The sequence below is a fragment of the Pteropus medius genome, unplaced genomic scaffold, assembly GCF_902729225.1.
Source record: "Pteropus medius unplaced genomic scaffold, Ma_sr-lr_union100, whole genome shotgun sequence".
Lineage (NCBI taxonomy): Eukaryota > Metazoa > Chordata > Mammalia > Chiroptera > Pteropodidae > Pteropus > Pteropus medius.
The window spans coordinates 49,842,062-49,862,449 of record NW_024344378.1 but is presented as its reverse complement, the minus strand read 5'-3'; the positions used below and the strand labels follow the sequence as shown (position 1 = coordinate 49,862,449).

The 20,388-nt window shown below is 42.9% G+C and overlaps 1 protein-coding gene across 15 annotated transcripts in view; it reads left to right on the top strand.

Annotated features, from left to right (window-relative positions):
* Positions 1-20,388, top strand: part of KCNMA1 (potassium calcium-activated channel subfamily M alpha 1) — a 686,119-nt gene that overhangs the window by 456,777 nt on the left and 208,954 nt on the right. For 12 of the 15 annotated variants that reach the window (XM_039872202.1, XM_039872201.1, XM_039872185.1 and 9 more), the window contains exons 7-9: positions 6,790-6,865; positions 9,077-9,247; positions 11,028-11,119. In XM_039872202.1, coding sequence (XP_039728136.1) covers positions 6,790-6,865; positions 9,077-9,247; positions 11,028-11,119 — 339 coding nt within the window. Of the gene's footprint in view, positions 1-6,789; positions 6,866-9,076; positions 9,248-11,027; positions 11,120-11,218; positions 14,281-20,388 lie in introns of those variants that run through there. The other 3 variants (XM_039872195.1, XM_039872194.1, XM_039872203.1) reach the window with 3 other exon arrangements.

Below are 20,388 nucleotides of genomic sequence, written 5' to 3'. Positions count from 1 at the left end.
TCTACACCTCATTTAATGTGGTAGATATTGATGATTAAAACATGGATCATATTCCAAATAATGACTTGCTAGAGAAAACCTAGACAAATTGTTAGATATAACAGATTTAGCAAGTTTCAATGTCCGAAAATCTATTGCGTCCTATACATCAACAACAAACATTTACATAGTGTAATTTTAAAGGTAAAATAAAAACAAAACCATGTGTCAAAAATTAATTTGTCAATAGTGCTGCAGACTTTATGGAGCAAATTGTGTATTAAAAAAAAAGAAGTCTCCTATCTCTTATCTTTTGCTCAGTGATGAGTGACCCTGAATCTCAGTGGCTCAAAATAACTATCACTTTTAAAAAATTTCTGATGATTCTCCAGGTCTGCTGGGCAGTTTGAGTCCAGGCTGCCTTGACTGTGGTCAACTGATGCCTGCATGAAAAACACTCCTCACTCCTGGGCCTACCTCATGCAAACGAAAGCCAGAATTTCAAGGCCTTAATCATGTACTCGGAGTAAAAAAGTCTTTCTTCTAAGATGGTTCTGTCCTCTCATTGGTGCTCCCTGCCACTTTCTCCACAGCCAAGAGCAGTGCCTACAAAGAGCTGACTGAAAAGTGTGGGAAAGACAACAGATAGAAGAAAGTAGGGCAGAACAGCAACTTTTTAATATTTAAAAATATCCCCTTAAATTTGTAACAAAACAAACGAGTTATTTTATTTAATACTCACACATCTACCAAAAAAAACCTCCACAACCGTGTAATATAGGTATTAACAGATAAGGAAAGCTCATCTCAGTGCATTTCAGTAACTTCCCATGGGACAGTTATGTACATGGTGGGGCCAGAACAGGAACTTACTCTACTGCATTTGAGGAAATGTCTAAAGATAGAACACACACACACACACACACACACACACACACACACACACATTATGGATCATCTAGTGATTTTTTAAAAAATGAAAACTGCCTTAGTGTTTGCTCTAATTATTAAAGTACAATATGCTCATTGTAAATATCTTGACAATAGAGAAAACCATAAAGGATAAAGTAAAATTTCCCAACAATACCAATGGTCGAGGAAACATTACAAATATCCTATCATATATCACTTTTACTTACCTCAAAGCATTCCATGATACGTACATACCATCATTTACCTAAAAAACACATTTTGAGAACTAAAATCACTGAAATACATATATGGCCTCAGAAATGGCTTCAAGGTTAAATTTTTTAAAAAGAGTATTTGATATATAGACTGCAAAGGGCCATGCAGGTAGAGGCCACATTATGAAGACTCTTAGATGTCATGGATTTGATGTAGACAGCAAGAGAGAGCTGTCAAAGGATCTTAAGCAAAAGAAGAACATGATCAGATTTACATTTCAGAAAGATTCACTATTCTACCAATTGTATAGAGAGAGGGTTTGAAGCATCTAAGACCATAGAGCATGAGACTAGCCTGGGGGAAAGAACGTTAGGGAATGGCCTTAGGTAGTGCAAGTCAGGCAGAGCAGAATAAGAGGGATCTAGAGATATTTAAGTGGTAGAATTGACAGAACTCGATTTTGCTTTACTCCATGTCTTCTAATTCAGACCATCCATCTCACCGTGGTACAGTCCAGTTGACTTTCGAGGGTAGATATTCCACATCTGTCCAGCAAAGATAACAATACAACAAAATAAGGCCATTGGTGCCTGGCTGCACTCTCAGCCAGGAACAAAGAGGAAGGTAGTGGACAGGCAGAACAAGGACAGATTTGTGTTTTTTGTGTAGAAAGTGGATGACATTTTTACTGTTAACTAAAACACATCTTGTTAAATATACTGAGGGCAAAGATGGCCCCTGACAGCTCTAATCGCAGAAGGAACCAGACTCATTCTCCAGTATCTATGGAGACAGACTCACTCTCTCCTGGTGTCAATGGAAAAGGTCTCTGATCTACAAGAACGGGAAGGTCCCTGATCTACAAGAACGGGAAGGTCCCCTGCACTTGCCCGTGGATGATTGACTGTACCCACTAATGGCTGCTGAGAACTATGAGACTTGGCCGTGAAATCTGTGACTAGACCCACTGGCCTTTTTTGCCGTGCAGGGTCCACAGTCTTATCCGTGCAAGCCCCGCCCTCCTTCCGAGGAGCTCCGTGCAGCCTGGTGAGGTTTGAATTTCAGAGAACGGAGGACGTCCACCAAGAGTTAATCTTGCTTCTTTTCTACAGAGCTTTTAGATGATTGCCTGGTCATAGAGTTTAATTTAGAAAACAAATTCTTAAGACTAGGGATCTGTAATGATGCTGATGTCATAATAATAATCAGATTTCAGAGCCGAATGTAGTCTCTTTCAGAAACAATGATTAAGTGTTCTGTGCACAGCGAGAGCTCTCTTAAGCACTATTAATATCACTGTGACAATCATTTAGAGATTAATAATCACCATATTTAGGTCATTTCTCCAAAGCACCAAGAGGCTCAGAGACTCCAATACTTTCAGTGTCTCAAGAGAGTTCCACGTGGTTATTGGTGAGGAACTGCTTTGTTGAGCCCCAAGGATCTAGGAGTTTCTAAGTGAGTCAGTTATCCTCTGAGAAAATGAGCAATTCATGCTTCCCTGAGATCTCTCTCATTGCGACTGGCTACTCGTCCCTCATCGGTTTCTCACTCTCCATCGTTAGAGCTCACTGCAGAGGGCTTACGAGGCAGAGGCAGGGGAGAGTTCTGCTCTGTCTTGGCTCCCCATGGAGAAACTGGCCAGGGACAGGACGCGGTGGTGATCTAGCTGCATCAGCATTAGCTCATCAGTCGCTAGGGCTGCTTCACTTGACATGGCTCATTGTGTGGATGCCTTACATCTATTTACCTTATCACCACTATGCCAATCTGTGATTGAGGAGCGGGTATTCTTCCAGAGAGAGAAGACTCTGGAAGGCCAAGGAGTAAGCCTGTGGGGCTGGCCGGCTTCTCTATGGAATAGAAAGGCTAGAGTTACAGTATCTCTCAGCTCTAAGGGGAGGCTTAGATGGACGATTTTAAACATTCTTTTGGCTGGTTGGTGATCTCCGTTCACAGCTATAGAAACTACTTAGAGGTGAGGGGGTGGTAGCATGACCCATAGTATTTTCTGAAAAAGGGGACAAAAGCCAGGATTTGGCAGATCTGTGCTAGATTCACATCGGAACTTTCAGAGCCACGGAACTAACCACACTGGTTAGTACAATAGTGGGCGGCACAGGATCCGCCCTCTTTCCTCAGACAAGGACATTATAGGCCTGATCAATTTTGGGTTCTCTGAGAGCATTTTGGATATCAACCCCTTCTGTTATCAGCAAATGGCTTTTAATCGCAAGTGACGGAGTCCACTTTGAATTAGCCTTGGCTTGACTGGGGTTCCAAGAGAGAACGAGGCGTGTCTGATTCAGGAGTTCAGATTCTCTGGTCAGGATTCTGCCTTTCTGCCCATCTCTTTTAGGCTTCATTCTCAGATAGGTTTTCTTGAGGCAGATGGCCCTGTAGAGAGCTCCAGGCTTATGTTTTTTATACCAATTCTCGGAAGGAGAAAGATTCTCTGATAGGCCCTACCCCATAGCTCTGTAGAGCTAGGAGTTCCTCCATTAGCCAGCCTGGCTCAGGCCACCCAGGTAGAGGGACGGGGTGCGTGGGTGGGGCTTTGGTTGACACTCAACTCATCCACAGGAGGAAGAGATGCAGGGCAAACTGAGGAGTCATAGAAACAGAGGTCCATACAGCTTCTCTGTACTGCCTCTCCAAATTAGTTAGGTCAGCAAGCTTTGGGTCAGATAGTCCTGAATTTGAATATTGACCCCACCACTTACCAACCATGTTACCTCAGGCAAGCTGTATAAGCTCACTAATCCTCAGCTTCCTTATTTGGTTGGTGGGAACAATGATAGTACCTATATCAAACAGTAAATGGTAAAAGTCTGAAGAAAATGAAGAACTCAATATAGTGCCCGGCACATAATAAGGCCTCAATCAATGTTGGCAATAATTAGAAGCCGTTATTATAATCTGGCAACTCTAGAAATGACAAAGAAAGACAGAATGGATATCTTTGTTGTTTTTCTAGTCTGTTTCTGAACGAATAAGAAGGAAGTTGTACACATTTCAAAAGATCAGTCTTTTGAAATATGGTCTCAGAAAATAGTTGCTTATTCTTTTCCTGAACTACTAGAACCAACTCTGGAAAAGTAAGACCATGGGTTTCTCTGCTTATTTACATAAAATAATAAAAATTAAAGAAAAAGGAAAGCTGGACTCCAGCATCATGCCTGTCCTGAGACCAATGGCCCTGACCTCCACTGCAGGGTTCCTCCTTCACCCCAGGGACCCCACAGACTGCAGCCTGATCCTGCATTCCTCCACGTGGTGGTCCCAGTAAGGATGTCGTCATCAGCATTTTTCCTTTCCATTCTTTTTCGTGGCAGTTCCAGAAGTTAATCAATATGTCCAGATAGTTTCTCTCCTCCTTGGTGAAGGACTTTCTGTCTTTTCTCGTATTTTATGCACAGTGTCGGGGAAGGCACAGCTTTGCTTTAGCAATCAAGGAAGACTTTCTGATGGGCTCCAGGGTAGTGGCTAAGACGGTATGCTCTGGAGCCAGACCGCCTGGGTTCAGATTTCAACTCTGCTGTTTACTGTGTGAACCTGGGTCAATTTCTTAACGTCTGGATGACCTCTTAGAGTCGTTATAAAGATTAGATGAGTTAATATAAGTGAAGCACTTAGAATGGTGATGTGCATAATAAAAGTGTTAGCCGTTGCTATTACTATGATCTTAAACTCTTAGAATTTAAGTTATTGGTTCCCCTTGACAAAGAGGTGGGAGGAGGCAGAGATCAATCAATCAAGAATGATGGGCTGAACCACCCTGTGGGTGGTGGTAGGCCACTATGGGGAAACAGAAAGAGGTAGAAAATAGAGTTCTTTTCTGCAAGATGCAGTTAGGAACATAAGAGTGAAATATCAATCTAAAACAACATTTGAAAAGATGTCTTCAGACAGGGAGATCAATTACCAATGAGTGGCTGGAGGTAAGAGCCAAGAGGAGTCACTCTGTATTTTAGGGGGAGGTGGGGAATGAACTAGGCTTTGAAGAAAGGGAAAGATTCTGAGAGATGGGAAGGGCTTTCCAACTGAGTAATAGCATAAACAAAGACATAGTAAGTCAGTTTGGCTGTGGTGAATATTCTAAGAGTTTATGTAGAAGAATAGCGGTAGGAGAGCCTGAAACTTCAGAGGGTGTTGCAGATGGCAGGAGAGAGTTTGGACATAGCATTTTAGTCAACAGGGAACCTTTGGAGAGAGAAGTGACCTGCTAACAGTATTCAAGGAGCTACACCCCAGTGGGAGTGAGCAAGGTGAAGATTAGTGAGAAGAGGGAGAGACCAGTTCACTCAGCACATATTCGTAGAGGCCCTACTATGTGCCAGAGACTCACTGCTCCCGGCATCCAGACAGACAAGGCCTCTGCTCTCAGGGAACTTAAAATTTAGTGAATTCCAATGGATCTTCTCAAGAAATGCCAGTGGAGGCTGAGGTGATTCGGTATAAGATTGCTGGGGAACAGGATAGTCATATGGTCTCAGAGTCTCACTGTACAGATGACAGATTAATTCAAATGGTGGTGGGCGCCTTTCTGTGGCGAGATCTGGCATTCCTACTGTAACTAAGTGACTGGACCTAGTGTAACTGATATGATGCCATTCTAGGCAGGTAGCCTTAACAAAACTTAAATAGGATCTAATCATGGGGGAACAATCAGACAAATCCAGAATATGGCACATTCTATAAGACACCTGACCTGTGTGCAAAGAAATTAAACATGATTAAAAACAAACCAAAAAGGAAGTATATTGTAGGTTAAAGGAGAAGCAAGCAGGGATTGTCAAACTATGTAGCCCATGGGCTAATCTAGCCCACTACCTGTTTTGTAAAAAAAATTTATTGGCACACAGCTACACCCATTCCTTTATGTGTTGTCTAAGGCTGCTTTTTATGCCACAGTGGCAGACCAAGTAGTTGTAATAGGAACTGTTAAAAAGCCTAAATTATTTACTAACTGTCCCTTTACAGAAAGTTTTCTGACCCCTGGTTTAAAGCAACATCATAACTAAATGCAGTGTGTGAACCTTGATTAGTTCATGGATCCGGGTGAAAAATGAAAATATCAATAAACGTAATTTCAGAGAAACTGGAGAAATTTAAATGAGGAGTGTGTATTAAATGATGTTACAGAATTCATGTTAACTTTATTAGACATGACAATTGTATTGTGATTGTGTTGCACAATGTATTTCTTAGGTATTAAACACTGATGTATTTAGGGGGTTGTGTCATGATGTGTACAATGTACTTGCAAATGGTTCAGCCAAAAAAAAAAAAATAGGAAAAAAAAAAGAATAAAGTACAGGATATGGCAAAATATTACTTTGTCAATCTAGGTGAAGGTCATACAGTGTTTGTTATACTGTTCTTTCAATATTTCTGAAGATTTAAAGATTTTCAAAATAAAAGTTAAGTTTTAAAAGCTTCGACATGGTTGGAGGGGTTAATTTGGAGACCGATTTCAGTAGCCTCCATGTAATCTTCCCATAAGCTGTAGCCTGACCTGCGTATGCCACCTACCTGGCATTTCCTTCTGGGTCGGAGAAGACACCATGCAGTTAGAGGTGGGCTGCCTGTCCCCTACAGGGGCACTGTCACTCTGGGGGGCAGCCCTAACTGGGACTTCTTTTTTAACTCGAGATTTTGCTTGTTGTCTCTTTCACACAGTAATTCCATCAAGCTGGTGAATCTGCTCTCCATATTTATCAGCACGTGGCTAACAGCAGCCGGGTTCATCCATTTGGTAAGTATCCTTGGAGACAGATGCTTCAGCTCTGGCTTTCCTGGAAGCCCTTCTCACTAAAATAAGTCATTTTATTACCTGAACTTTTTCTCACTATTGAGAAACTTCAGCCCAGCTGTAGAATGGAATGGAAGAGACAACTGCACAATTATCTAGGTTTCCAACCCTTTTATCCCAAACTTATTCCAAATAGTGAGTAATGTTCACACTATTATCCTACGTTTTTCAGCTCAAGGGTATTTGTATTGATTGCTGTGGGGGCTTTGGTACGTTTTCATTCTGTCTGCAGTAACCCCAGTAAGCCACAAGATGGCAGTGCTTCCTCAGCAAACACCAGAGAAACATCTTGGGGACAAGGCTGGAAGTTTGACCCACATCTCTTCATAAACAACAAATTCAGATCCATTGATTTCTCTCCACTTTCCCCTTACAAAAGCCTCCTCTGATTCTCTTTCCCCTTACAAAAGCCACCTCTGATTCTCTTGCCTGATGACTTATCAAGTTATTTTGTATCTCAAAAAATGTTAATTCTTTTAAATTAATGACTCTTTGAAAGCCTTATATTATGAAGTCAAGCTGTTTTCACCTCCCAAAGGCAGACTTTTTTCTTTTGGGGAGCACAGCTATTGTTGGAAGCCAGTTTCACATAAACACAAACTGTTACAACTGGAAGAAGCCCCCTCTAAACCTGAAGCTTTGAGTAAAAGTGCCTGCCCTTCTCTTGCTGAGCCTCTGTGTGCATAGGGGCGGAAGCGTGCATTCTGTTACCTGCCATTGGGAGGGATGTCATTAACACCCAGGGGAGCGCAGCCCAGAGGGAAGCTCAGGCTTCTCATTCAGCCACTAGATCTGACAGTTCCCCATCCATCTCTTTATGCTGATGGGATTCTTGACTGAAATCACCCTTAGGTAATCACCCTAACTCTGCCAAGTGCCAAGATCACCGATAGGGAGGGGTTAGTCATTTTCAGTAGGCCAGTGACCGCACTTTCCTCCCGTGTGAAGTATCTTCTCCTTCCCAGGGAACCTCCATGAAAACGGCACGTTGAGGGCAAGCGCTGATGTGTGACAGAGGCCAGGTCCAGGAAACTTTCTGCAGAGGCATAGTTGGAGGCCAGGGAGCATGGGGACCTGCCCTCCGCACCGGCCATGCTGATGGATTACAGGCACCCGGTGTATTGTGGGCCTGGGTTCTGGGGTAGACCTAGAGATCCAGCTCCCATCTCTTCCTCTCCCCTGAGAGTATCTAAAGTATCTCTGTTGCCTGCTTCACAGCTTTGTTGGCAGATCAAATACGGTGGGAGGACTGAAAGTGTTTTTTAAAATTTAAAGCAGAGGTGGGTAAACTAAAGCCCTGGTGCCAAAGGTTTCCAAATTTGACCATGCTTCCTTAGTTTAAGTCTTGCCTCTGGCCGATTTCACCTACAAGTGCAGAGTCAGTTGTCCCTACAGAGATAAGAAGGTGTATGGCCCTCAAAGCTGAAAATATTTACTATCTAGCCCTTAACAGGAAAAGCTTGCTATCCTTTGGTCTAAAGGGTTGTGTGAAAGCAGATTGTTCTCATGAGCTCACTTACTGTGCTCCCAGGGAAATTCCTGCAGTCTGCAGGGTAGAGCCAGTGTTGACATTCTGCAAAGCAGGGAGGCGGAGTCAGACTCCAAGAGATGCTGATGGGGGTCTGGGGTAGGAGCCGAAGGAGGGAGGGCTACCGGGCATTGCCTTGGTCAGAGGATGAAAGGTGGGGCCCTCTGTCGGTGGGGCGTCTAGACTTTCTTTGGGAGCATGTAAGTTGGGCCTTCTGAGACTGAGCAGGAACTCACTGAGAAGGTCAGGGCAGGGCTCTCGGGCTCTTTCCTTGAAGGGAATGCCATAAAACGTGGCCGTGGCAATGCCCAAAAATTCTTCACATTTTCAACAATGAGAAGGAAAATGGACTAGGGATATTTACCTCCATTCCTTTCCCTCTCTGCCTCAATCACCTAGGAAGTCATGGCTATGTTACTCCCCTTTTACCTTCTCTATTAGCTGCTCAGCCCTCGCTTACAGAACTCAGCCCAGAGCAGCAAAGACCTCCGGAAGCATCCTGCTGGAGCTTTGTGTTCCTGGTTTATTATAGACACACACACACACACACACACACACACACACACACACACACACACACATTCATACGGTATAACATTTTCCTTTTCTCCCCTGCCTTGCTTTAGGTGGAGAATTCAGGGGACCCATGGGAAAATTTCCAAAACAACCAGGCTCTTACATACTGGGAATGTGTCTATTTACTCATGGTCACCATGTCCACTGTTGGCTATGGGGACGTGTATGCAAAAACCACGCTTGGGCGTCTCTTCATGGTCTTCTTCATCCTCGGGGGACTGGTAAAAACTCTTTATTACAATGTTGATTTTTATGGTCATTAATATTTTCTATTATCCATTTCTTTAAAGGTTTGTATTTTGATACTGTGTTTCTGCATTAGAAGCAAGCTATTGCCTTAGTGTTACAGTCAGGCTAAGTAAACCCAGGTGTTTACTGTATATTTCTGTATATTTCTTTGTTGTATTATACTTGTTTCCCAGAGACCCAGGCATATTGTCCTTGTCAGGGACAGCCATTTAGCCAGGAGCAAACCTAATTGTCTTAAGAAAGTGATTCTCACTTATTAAGTGAGAGTGTCTGTCCCATAGTCATGTAATTCAGCATCTGATATTCTGTAAGGACAGCTGCTGTCACCTGAGCCTGGTAGACGCTGTAGATACTCTATATACAGTTTGCGGTTTCAAGAGCTCCCCCGCCCCTTCGCAGTCCTCCCCAAACTTCCAACAAACACTGTGGCTGGGGCCTACCCTAAAGAGTAGGGTCCCCAAATCAGAGGATGGAGAGCCTGCTGGCCTCGTCCAGGTGGTCATTACCACGTGAGCTGTGTATTGGTTTTATAAACAGCCAACAGACTCCATTATGGATGACACCTGGGGTATTTTTTCTCCTCCTTTGTAATTCAGAAAGTTTCTCGATTTGCTTTTCTGGTCTGTGCCGATTATAATGGTCGGTTATGATGTAATTTTCAATGAGGACTTGGGGTAACGAATTGGCGGTTGCTGCATTTTTGTCTTTCAAAGTAGCTCACTTTAAGTTTAGGTTTTTGCTGTGCATGAGGTAAGCGATTAAAACCCTACTTCACACACAGCTTTCACATATGTACACCGCACACGCATTTACGTTATGCATATACGTCTCTCTGTTTTCTATGCATACGACATATACATTTTAAAAAATGTATATAAATGTATGTGTGCGTGAGTACGTTAAGGCAGGTGCTTCCGCAGCACCTGCGAGGTCTCCGCAGGTAACGGGACCCATTGATCCAGCCACAAGCACAGTGTTTGTTGGACAAAACATGGCAGATATGTGTTTCTCCTTGCTCTACTTTCCTCCCACGTGATTTTCTAAATTTACCTCATGTGCTTTTTAGTGATTTTTCTAAATGGAAAAGTTTATATTTTTTAAAACATGGTGTTTATTGTCTTTAGTCACTCATACAGGCATTGATTCTCTTTTAAATTTTAACTAGAAAGAAAGGTCTTCTCATGTAATAATGTGTGTGTATGTGCGTGTGTGTGTGAATGCGTGTGTGTGGGTGTGTGAGTGTGTAATTTCCCCAGCATTCATCCCCTTTAGTTATTTCTCTTCAGGAAGAAAAGCTAGGTGTCAAATTATTTATTCCCGTTTCCTTTGTATTTTTCTGAACTGTGATTTTTATTTATTTATTTACTTTTCATCTATCTATTTATTTATTTATTTATTATTTATTTATTTATTTATTTATTTTTAGTTTCTCGGGTTGGCTAATGTTTGTTTTGTCCCGTGCATTTTCAGGAGCTTGCCCTTTTTGTGCTTTTATTTATTTATTTTTTATTTATTTATTTATTTTTAGTTTCTCGGGTTGGCTAATGTTTGTTTTGTCCCGTGCATTTTCAGGAGCTTGCCCTTTTTGTGCTTTTATTTATTTATTTTTTATAATCTAGCGTATCAGTATATACCTTTGCAGTTCTAATCCTTTTGTGTTTTCAGATCTTAGTATCCCCCCTTTTGAAAAGGTCACCCCCTTTCTTTGGCCTGTCTTTTTAGTCTCTCTTCTGTCTCCTATCTTCTCCTCAGGCCATGTTTGCCAGCTACGTCCCTGAAATCATAGAATTAATAGGCAACCGCAAGAAATACGGGGGCTCATATAGCGCGGTCAGTGGGAGAAAGTAAGTATGCCAGGAGGTTTCGCTGCCTCCGCTGCGGTAGAATCCTCTCTGCATGCCATTTTTTTTTTTGGCTCTTGTTTCTTTGTTTCATGCATGTAGGCAATGTTTGCCCGCTACGTGCCCGAAATTGCTGCTCTCATCCTGAATCGGAATAAATTCGGCGGGACTTTTAACAAACATGGAGGCAGAAAGTAAGTCAGTTGCATCAGAAAAGATGTGGTTGAGTGGCTTCCAAGAGTCCCTGTGGCGGTGGCACCTGCACCCTGCCCCTCTCCCATCCCACCCATCCCACCTTCGTGAGGGAAGGTTTCCATTCTGTGTGGGGTGTGATGTCAGAGGTTACCCAGGTTGTCACACTTGGGCCAACTCTCTAGGCCTGTTCCCAGTTCACAACTTTCTTCCCCATCTATCTTTCCAAGAGACATACTAGATTTATTCTGGAAGAGGTCCATGTGTTTCGATTCCTAACAAGTAAACAAACCTCATTTATTTTTCAAACTATCTGGCTTAGTGACGACACTCTGGTCCTTCGGACTAAGACGATGCCATTTTATGGGGGTTTCTGTGCAGCAGTAACCTGGGATCATACTCCAGCAGGGAAGTCTTAGGGAAGACAACATCAAGGTCACCTTGCTTACTGTAAGGCATTGCAGCCACCACGAAACCAGTTTTCCTTAGCCAGGAGGCAAAGAGCTTGTCCTCAAAGGGTCTCATTACTCAGTTGAAATTCCTTTTGGGCAAGATATATTTACGGTGTGTCAGGGCCCCGCAGAATGTTCTTGGTCAGTCTTTTGTTTCGGCTTCCCGTATGTGAATGCTTTCTACTTGGGGGCTATTTCAATTTGTGCTCAGATCACTTTATCAATATTGGTATCAATATGTGGTTCCCTTATCAACCAGAAGTTTTACTCCTGAGTAAATGGCAGGACCTCACCACCCTGTCATTTGCCAGCCACCATTCTGCAAGGAAAGCGTTGGGGGGAGGCAGGGTTGGCAGCAGCCATCTTTACATTTTTAAAAAAGCTTTTTCTTGGGCACTCAGCTTTATTTGCTTGTTTTTGTTTTTGAGGCTTTGTTTATTATTTTTTGAGTTGTTGTTTTTGTTTTAACTTTCACAGAGTAAGATGTGTGCTTTAATGTACAGCTCGAGGAATCTGCACCTATGTGCACAGTCCCTCCCACCCGGATCTAGATACAGAATATTTTCATCACTCACGTCCCTTCCTAGTCATGAGACTTCCTATCATGGAACTAGGTTCCCCACCCCTGCCCCACCCCCCGCCCAGTCCTTTTTCCAACAAACTCTGTAATAGCCTATTTTGTTTTTTAAAGAGAAGATCAAACCAGTACCATTGCATTTCCCTCCATCACTTCCTCCTCCTCGCCTGATAGTCATGTTGGATGGAGCCTCCTGTCCTGTGGTGGTCCCAGTAGCTCCTGAGCTCAGGTGTCCAGGCCGCCTTTCAGCAAATGAAGAGGTGGAAAAAAGGGCTCGTTTTCTTGAACTATCCACAGGATACCCGTTTCCTTTCAAAAGAACAAAGGGCAGTGGGCGAGAGGAGGCCAGTTGGCGTCTTTTCTGTGGAGGCATCACATTGCTCCACCTTTCCCTCTAATGGAGCCCTCCTCTTCCTGTTATCTTAACAGCCCTGGATGAGATTGGAACCAAGCTGTTCTGATTTCTGGGCCACTGCTTGGATCCAAAAGGCCAAGTATGTCCAGAGATTCCCATTGGTCATTTGTTCCATGCCAAGCGGAGAACAGCTTCTCTGTCTGTTTTGCCTTTAAGGTGTAGACATGTTGCCATAAAGCAGAAGGCATTCTGAGGGCTGGGGCTCTCTTTACGGCCTCCCCACCCCGCTGTCCCAGCCAGCATTTTCTTATTACTGCCCCCGATGGAGTCAATAAAATCGATTGCCCTGAAGTCTATGTTGAGAATATTTCTTGACTCTCAAGCCAGGTAAATTTTTTTTTCCCCAAAATAGTTTCCCTTGTCAAATGTTGGATGCGTCTGGTGGCTGGCAGCTTTAGTTGATGGCTAACCCAGAAGAGACCCTCAGACAATGCTCACTCCCTGGCCTGGTCTGATCCCGGTCATTTTTCTGCCTTCGCACATGCATTCCAACCCCATGTGGCGATGACTTCAGATCACAGGCTTCCTGTAGCTTTTGTTCTGCCTCCACTTCTATAATCTTTTATCATTGCTTTTAGTCTCTCTCTCTCTCTCTCTCTCTCTCTCTACCTCCCTCTCTCCCTCTCCCTCCCTCTCTCTTTGCCATCTCTTTTTACAAAAATGCACACTTTTCTTTTAATGTTCTCTTTGGGTCTCCGATGTCCCCTGACCCAGGGGGACAGAGAGTAGGTTCTGTCATCAACACTGGGACTGCTCACTTTACGCATTGTTTCCTGGTTCAAAAGCTAATTACTAAGTAGTTTAAAGAAGCCCTTTGGTCACTTAGATCTTTCATCAGAAAATATAAGCTTGGGAAAGAAACGGTAATAAAGGGCCATTAGCACCCTTTGTTTGATGTTGTTTTTCCAGTCAGTAGAACAAGATTGATGAAATGTTATGTTTGGCCAAAATTTGAGTTTTCATTTGGAATTCAGTGTTGAGAGAATGGGCTGTCAGAATCAATAAGTTTTCTTGCGCTTGGGATATGGGCATGTGGTAGTAATTAGCAATATAAGGTCTTTAGTTGAGCAACCAAGCATGGATTCTGGCAGCAAACATAATGAGAAACTACAGTTGTTCTATTTCTAACGTCAGAAAGTTTCCAGATAAAATTAAATGCATTTGCAAAAGGAAAGCAGCTAAACTTTGTTGAAAGATAGAGTTCAGACTCTTAAAATAGCATGCTTCACCCCGTGTTTTTATGTATGCATAAATATACGTGCTATGCTCTTGGACACATGTACATTATTGCTGCGTCCTAGGATTTAATCAAATGAATGCCCAGAAAGCAATTAAAACATATACATGGTTAGGGGATTTGTTTACGTGTGCATATTTTACTCAGAAATAACCTCCCTAACAATGCATTAACTTCAGAGAACTCAAGGTAACTCATGACCCAAAGCTATGGAGACATACAACTTTGAAATCTAAAGATTATTTAGAGTAAAAAAAAAAAAAAAAAAAATTAGGTAGAGAAGCTCAGGATTTTGTTTATGCAACACCCAATTTCAGGATAATGGAGAATGAAGATTTTGTGGGCACCCGATTTTCAGTTTTAATCTATGTGTTTGGCACAATGTAAACACTTCACATAGTGTCCCTAGTAAACTTTCACCATCAATACGATATCTGGGGTCTACATGGCTTTCTCCAGCACTCTCATCATTATTCCACACCTGACCTCACACAAGACACCAGAGCCAACAGTGGATGGGGGACTGTGTGTATGTGTGCATGTCACCTATTCTCTAGTTTATCTTATTATGATTTATTGGGGCTCCTAAGAACAGGGACTTGGGTGTCAACAACCAAGTGTTCAATGAGCGGCCAAGGCAGGCAGTCTTCCCAAGGTAGAGGTCTTGGGGACAGTTGGCCCCTTGGGATGGGTCCCCAATCATATTCAAAAGAGTAGCCCTCCTGCAGGCCAGCCTACCTTGCGAAGCCACTGCCCCTCCTCCTTCCCTTCACGTAACGTCGAAGCTTCTCAGAGGTGGGGGAGTGGAGGGGTGAGTCTCTCATGGCCTTTGGAATCCCAGCCTGCTCTGCTTCCTCCCACAGCCCCTGCCGTTTCCCCTAGAGGCTTCCTCTTTGTGTGTGACTCAGCCTACTCCTGGTTAGTTTATGAGAACTGACAAGATCACGGTCTGAGGTTACATGGCCAAGGGCCATGAAAAATAATCAGCCACAGAGAGGAATCCATCAGCTCTAACCCCCTTGTTAGAGGCGGCCTGTATGGGGAGCCAATCCAGACCTTGTAATTTCATGCTGGGCTTCCGGGGCTCGAAACCTAGGCAGTCCCAGGCCAGGTGTTTGGGACAGAGGAGAATGGGATGGGTTTGGATTATTCTACTGATACCTGGTAGCCAAATACTGAGAAGACCCACAGAGGAATGAATAACAGAGGACAAGGAATAGGCAAAAGGGGATAGGAAAGTGAATGTAATTTACTTAGAGGAGATGTCCCCAGCTGGATGAGAAGCTGGGCCCCTCTTTTGGTTGGGGGAATAGTTATCACAGACTTACAAACTCTAGCACCATTCAAGAAAGCTTTCTGTGAAATTTAAATGCTATGCCTATTTTAGAACACTTCCTTACATAGATCAGAGACGTGTCACAAACTTCCAGAAATGAGAACATAAATCAATATAGCCCAGGGCCCTAGGGCTGCCTTCTGTGACAATAATAATAACTAAAAACACTTGCATGTTTCTTAATCCTCACAGATACACTGTGAGAAAGGTATTATCATCATCTCCATTTGCAGTGGATGAGATAACTGAGGAACAGAGGTTAAATGACTTACCTGACATCACACGGTTAGAGCTGGAATCTGAAACCCAGAGGCAATCTATTCCGCTGAGCCTTGTTGCTTCTCTAGATCGTCTCATGTGACCCCTTTCTATTCTAAACTCAGTGATCTTATCCTTGTGCATTTTCCTCCACCTCTACCTTTAAGTGGGGCCAAGATACTGCACATGAACGAGAGAAAGAGAAATGCATAAGTATCACTTTGGACCTGTTTCCTCCTTCTCATTTATTGCCTGTAAGGATCCTGGCCCCAGGGTCAAGGACAAAATGGTTGAGAGAGGACAAAACCATTGCTTCCTTAATTTTCCTCATTTGGTTAGACAAGAAATGTATTTACCTCTTGAGCACTCTAACGATGAAGGATTCTCAAGGATGAACAGATGGATCATTGTCCAAAGTGAGATTTGTGTCTGATTTGTGGATTTCAACACTTTCAATCTTTTTCTGGTACCATCCTTTCTGGGGAGTTCATTTCCTAGGTTACCAGCCATGGTGGATTGTAATGATCTGCCAGATTTAGACTCCCTCCTGAGCAGAACCTACCTGCATTCCATCTTAAGAAGACCCTTCTCTGCCCTGGCAGACATATCAACCTGTTTCCTTCAGTTCCTTGGTTTGTCAGCAGCAGAGCTTAGAGCTCATCTCTGGTGGTAGTTCCTTAACTTTCAGTGAGAATTAGAGTAGCAGGCGCCCCTCCTGGAACACCCTCTGCAAGGTACACTTTCTGGGTTTATTTCAGATCATTGAGTGGGAATATTAACCCTGAGGAGGCTACATCCTCCTGGAACAAGTGAGGGCAGTCAGCCTTTAATCTCAGATGTGTCCTCAGCTTGTAAGAAGGATCCCTAATGCAACAGAGGTGGACAGAAAATATCATGCTTTTCCATGTAAAATGAACAGAGAGTGCCTTATTATGTTCTTTCACTTAAATGTTTACATTTTAAAGAGTATTCAATAGTTTGGAACTAAATATCAAGAATTAAGAACTGCTAGATCATAGTTAGTTACCTGCTTCACCGTTCATTCCAGTTATCACAACTGGTTCATTCATTCAGTTTGCAGATGTGGACTGAGTACCCCACTGCCGGGAACAATGCTAGGTTGTGTTGGGTCCCAGGGATTTGAGAGTGAGCAAGCTGCCCAGGAAACCTGTCCTCATGGAGGTTACAGTTTCCAGGAGGTTTCAGGCAATGAGCGAGGGTGTGACGAACGATGATACCAGGTACAAATTTTGATGTGTGCAGCAAAAACAGGTACAAAACCAAAGACTGAGATTCTGTTACAGAGTGAAACAGGGATTATTTACCTTTGATAAAGTGGTCCAGGGAAGTGACACCTCAGAGGAAGGTATGTTACAGCCTGTTCAATGACTACTTAACCCAGATTTCGTTAACTCCTAGGTTGACAGGAGCTTATACCCTAGGTTTTAAAATTCATATTTTGTGAACCCCTCTTGCCATAATTGGTCTTAGTTCTATCTCCATGGGACTGGGTCTTAAAATCTTTCTCTCTCAGGCTCTAGTTTTCCTGAACAGCCCTCTTCTGCTGATCTACTAGGAGAGGGCATCCTGTGTACCTTCTCTGGTTCTAGATTATTAAGTCCTTATTTGACTCTACATCTTTCCTCTCATCAGAAATAGGTTCTTCATCTCTTTCTGCATCCTTCATGACTTTCGGAGACGACTTTCTAGTCCTTCCTGCGTGGCTATCTTGTATCAAGATGCAATTCCATTTCGCTTTCTTCATCACACCCAGATTTTTTTTACCCGCTGTGGTTCTAGGCCACTTGTTTTCTTTTTCTTTTCTTTTTTTTTTTCCCTTAAAGCATTGGAATTTTAAACAATCTGCTGTGGCAGAACAGGGATTTTTTTTAAAACAAAGATTTATTTAATCCATCTCCTATAGTCCACCCCCAGCTAAAAGAGAACTAACATGAGTCATGCCTTCATCTTCATTCATTCTACATGTGTTTATTGAGTGCTTGCTACATACCAGTCACTTGGGATAGATGTATTTCTACACATCCATAAAATATGTCACATATTTCTTGAGCTCCATGTTATGTATTACTTGACCACCAAAGTGGGTGGGGATTTCAAACTCAGAGTTTATTGGTGCCCAGAAGTGAGTCTTCCTACAACTAGGTTATCTCTAGCACTTGGGAATAGGATGTGGGTGACTTCATGTGCTGTCGTCTTGGGCTGAGCACCATGGGCCTCCTTTTGTTTCATATCTATGTGGAGCTCCAGCAACACTTCCCCACAGTCTGAATTGGAAGGGGCAGGGGCGTGGCTGCCCCTGTGAGAGATGTTCCTTATAAGATGTCACTTATGATTTATGTTTCACAGACGTCGCTCTGGTTGAAATGTGATTGAAGCTTTGCTTTTTACACAAACTTCCAACGCTTGACAAGTAAGCTGTTCAGCCCTCTCCTTGCGTGGCCCACGTGAGTCCCAGCCTGAACTCCCCAGCAATGTCTTCAGATTCCTAGATTTTAAAAGCCATAAATTAGCAAATCATCAACATATCACCAGGAAGGATCATCTGGTAGCCATTCGAGTCAGAAGGAAACACAGGCCCCAATAACTGATCTTCACAAAGATATGAAGAACTGTAGACAGACAGATACAGTAAATAGGAAGACAAACACATAATTCAAGTTGACAGACCATCTTGGATTGATTAGGCATTCTGCTTTGATTAGCATTAAACTTTTTGGGGGAGGAAAAAAAATGAGATTGCCCTAATACTTTGGGACAATGACCCCTTGACTACTTCTGAAATTTAGTACCTAGGGGCAGATACCAAAAGCAAGTGTCAATTAGATGCTGTATAGTACAATGTAATATGTCAGGTATTCCTTTCCAATGAGAGGGGTCTTGGTGGGTGTGGATGTGGGCGTTTATTTTTTGCATCTGCTTTGGATTCTTATAAGCCACATCTTCAGTCCCTTTCAAACTTGAAGCTCTATTTTAAAAGACTTGGATGCATATTAAATCAATTTCCTGATAATACTAATGGAATGGAAGCTCCCCACCCCCCACTTTCCTGCTGTCTCTCTTCCCTTCCACACATTTATCAAAATGTTCCAGCTATTGTTCTGAAAACAAGAATAGAAATGTAGGTGGGAGATGAACTGCTTGCTTAAAAGAATAAAAAGTCATATTGAAGCCTAGACTTTTGCTCTCAAATATTTTTTTATTCTATAAAAAAAAAAAAGAATTCTGAATATGGCCTTTCTAATTATAATTCCTGAGGATTCTTTCTGCTCAACCTCACGTTTGATTGGATGAATCCTTGATGGGTAGATTTCAAATCCAAAGAACGAACGCAACCATGTCGCACCATGTTTTCTGTCTCCTGCTATGCCATTCATTCTGACAGAAGTCTTTCCAGAGCTGTGCAAAACAGTTCCTGGTAGATTTGGGCTTCATCTCACAGATGCTGCCATCGTACTCTGAAAATAAACCGGGAAACTTTCTAACTGGCTGAGTCTGGTGTCTCCTTTTATTAAAAATTTGTGGGGGCTAATGCAACTTGAAACTAAGGAAACCTGAGTCTATGGCTCTCAGGGTTCTAGCTCCACATCTAGTACTGGTGTTGCGTAACGATGACTTGTTCTCCACCCCCAGAACCACAGGGACTGCTTGAAATGTGGGTATCAATTGTCAGTAAAAGGAATCTTATGTCCCCTCCCTATACCTTCTTAATAAGGGAACGTGAAGGCAGTTCAGAGTCACATGCGTGCTTACCTCTGTGAGAGGTTTTGTTACCTGAGCCACTGACCTCAAAGGCAAATGCCAGCTATACATGTACAGAACAGATTTAGGAAAGCTCCCATTCAACATATTTGCTCAACTAACAATTATTCGAGCCCCTGCTATGGTTCGGTCACTGAGCTTAGTGCTGGGGTTAAAAAGATGAGCAAGAAAGTGTGATTCTTGCTCTCCTGGAAGGTACCTGAGACTTTTACCAACAAGAATCATCCAAGAAGCCAGCTAAACAGAAGCTTGATTATGTAGGAGCATCGTCCTGGTGAAATGCTCTTTCAGCAGGAATTTTATTCAATAAAATCATGAAGGTATAAAGCAAGCATGAAGCTTCAAGCATTTTAAAGGGAATGCGCCTAAAAGAATTTGATAAGTCTCATTGTTAAATGTACCCATTGGAGCAGTTTAGGGCAAAAGTAACAGCTGGTGACTTGTGTACTAAAAATATATGGATCTAATGATGGACCCAGTCAAAGAGGGATGCAGAGAGATTTGGGAGAGTGGGGGAGCTGCCGATGCTATACTGAGTTCTGTCCTATTCCGTACCTTCCCTCTGAGGTGCATTATGCCTCATCAAGCTCTGGAAGCTGTGGACTGCCCTCAGTCATTATGTGTGTAACAGATGCTGGAGCCCTCTGAGGCCTGTGTAAGTGTGTTGGGTTTACTCAGAGTGGCTAGCAACATATGCTAGCTGGGGCAACGCCCTTGGGCGTGGCTGGGGAACAAGGCCAGGATGTGTCAAGTTGATTGTCATTATGGGAGGGCCAATTTCAGCAGCATGTGCTCTAGGTCTATGATGTATGATTTACCAGCGGTGTTAGGGCAGGTGGTGATGGCGGGCTTGATTTGCAATCAAAGCTAGCATGCCTCCCTTCCCTGGCAAAATTAAGAACTGTTTCTTTGCTTGGGCTCATTCTTCCTCTATTCCACTCGCATCCCCAAAATGTGTCACTGACTTTTGCCTTAATCTTATCTTCTTTTGGTCTCTCATGTTTAGAAGCAGCATTACCAAATGG